Source organism: Mycetomoellerius zeteki, unplaced genomic scaffold, assembly GCF_001594055.1.
Source record: "Mycetomoellerius zeteki isolate Tzet28-1 unplaced genomic scaffold, Tzet1.0 scaffold310, whole genome shotgun sequence".
NCBI classification, from domain to species: Eukaryota; Metazoa; Arthropoda; class Insecta; order Hymenoptera; family Formicidae; genus Mycetomoellerius; species Mycetomoellerius zeteki.
Window position 1 is genome coordinate 372,356 of NW_017257295.1, and position 2,147 is coordinate 374,502.

The window sequence follows — 2,147 nt, forward strand, 5'->3', positions numbered from 1 at the left end:
CTTTTATTATTTCAGATCAAAAGTTTGTTCCAATGCAGTCGAACCAGTTTCAAACTATCAGAAAACTGTCTCTATTTAAATCTCTATTAATTATACTGTATAATAAAATGTTATAATGCACAAATTTTTGACAATCACGAACTGGTTTAAAAATATGTAGGGATAAAGTCCTAAAATTTTCAGATTGGTCCTTTATTTTCTTTAAGAAAATACGGTCACCGTAACTATACGAAGGCAAATCAATAAGTACCCGTGTTAGTAATGAAGACGCAAGATTTTCACAAAACTTTTTTTTATTTTTCAACTTAAACCCCTTTTAGGAGGATACACTTTTCCCAACGTTTCTGCCATTTTTTTAACCTCTCCGAAAAATACGATTTGTCGAACTCTGCAAAATAGGCCTCTGTTCGGCAATGACCTCCTCATTCGACGTGAATCTTTTTCCACCGAGCCATTTTTTCAAGTTTGGAAACAAGAAGAAATCGCAGGGGGTCAAATCCGGAGAGTACGGTGGATGCGGCAGCAATTCGTACCGCAATTCGACCAATTTGGCTGTGGTGACTGCGGAGGAGTGAGACGGTGCATTGTCCTGATGGAACGACACTTTTTTTTTCGCCAAATGGGGGCGTTTTTTCTTCAATTCAACATCGAATCGGCCCAATAAGTCAGCATAGTACTGCCCCGTGATAGTTTTGCTTTTCCCCATGTAGTCGATGAAGATTACGTCTTGCGCATTCCAAAAAACAGTGGCCATCACTTTTCCGGCCGATGGGACCATCTTGGCCTTCTTCGGAGCATGTTCGCCAGATGAAATCCACTGTTTTGACTGTACCTTGGTCTCCGGTGTGTAGTAATGAATCCATGTTTCATCAACGGTTACTACTCGACGCAAAAACTCCTTCGAATTGAACAGCACTTGAACAGCTCCAAACATTGCTTTAAAATTGATAGCCGCATTCGCTTGTTGTCCACCGTGAGCAATCGCGACACCCATCGGGCCGACAGCTTTTTCATTCCTAAATTATCATGCAAAATATTGAATGCCATTCCATACGACACGCCTATGGCCTTTGTTACTTCACGCACTTTCGTTCGGCGATCAGCGAGAATCATGTCGTGGACTTTTTCAATGATTTCCTCAGTAATCACGTCTACCGGACGGCCTGGGCGCTCATCATCAAAAACAGACGAATGACCACGTTTGAATTCGTTGAACCAATATCTGACGATTGTCATAGATGGTGAAGGATTCCCATAAACGGCATTCAACTTCGTTTTTATTTCTTCGCACGTTTTTCCACCCAAAAATAAAAAGCGAATTACGGATCGATATTGTTCTTTTTTCATTGTATCGGAAAACATCAAACTCTCACTACGAATTGCTGTCAAATCAAAACTATTGCATGAATCACTCTGAAATTTTGTATGGCATCATTTGAAAGATGGTAGTACACAATGGTAATGCTAACTTGCATCAACAACGTCACTTGTCTTCAAACACGGGTACTTATTGATTTGCCCTCGTATAATATACTATACTATATACAATATGTGTTATGTACATATTACAACGTATATATATACAATACTATATATATAATATATATAATACTATGTATATAATAGAGTATAATATATATAGTAAGATATTTGCAAAAAATCAATATAAAAATATTTGAAAAAATTTAATAAATATTTTAATTTTTAATCTTTTTTTATGTTTACATGTGCAAAAATTCGGTATATGTGTCGCTGTAAAATAATTTCGAAAATCATCGTGATGCGATGGATTTCGAAATGACAATAAACAACAACAACAACAATGTATTAATGTGTCGACGTATATGTATAAAGCCTTCTCTGAATCGCCGTCATTTATCTAATCGACCACGCGGTCCTCATTTGTGTACGCGATTTAAATCCGCGAAGATCGATGGATCCTCGCGTGAGAAATTCCGGCCAACAATGGCATGGCAGATCGATTAAACCTTCGTGTGTCATTGATCATAGCAAGACTGCGGTTGAATTCACCGTACAAAAACAGTTGCTTTTGCGTGTTCGCGACAGAAACAAAGCTTTCGTCAAATCATGCATCCGAATATCATTCCCTCTGCTACCCCCGTTGTGATTATCGGCTCATTAGGTCA

General features: G+C 38.1%; 1 protein-coding gene across 1 annotated transcript; it reads right to left on the reverse strand.

Moving 5' to 3' along the window:
* Positions 1–355: 355 nt before the first annotated feature.
* LOC108724776 (histone-lysine N-methyltransferase SETMAR-like) lies at positions 356–1,347 on the reverse strand. Its single transcript, XM_018451389.1, is given in 2 exon segments — positions 356–910; positions 913–1,347. Coding segments are annotated over 2 exon segments (990 nt in total).
* Between the last annotated feature and the right edge of the window lie 800 nt (positions 1,348–2,147).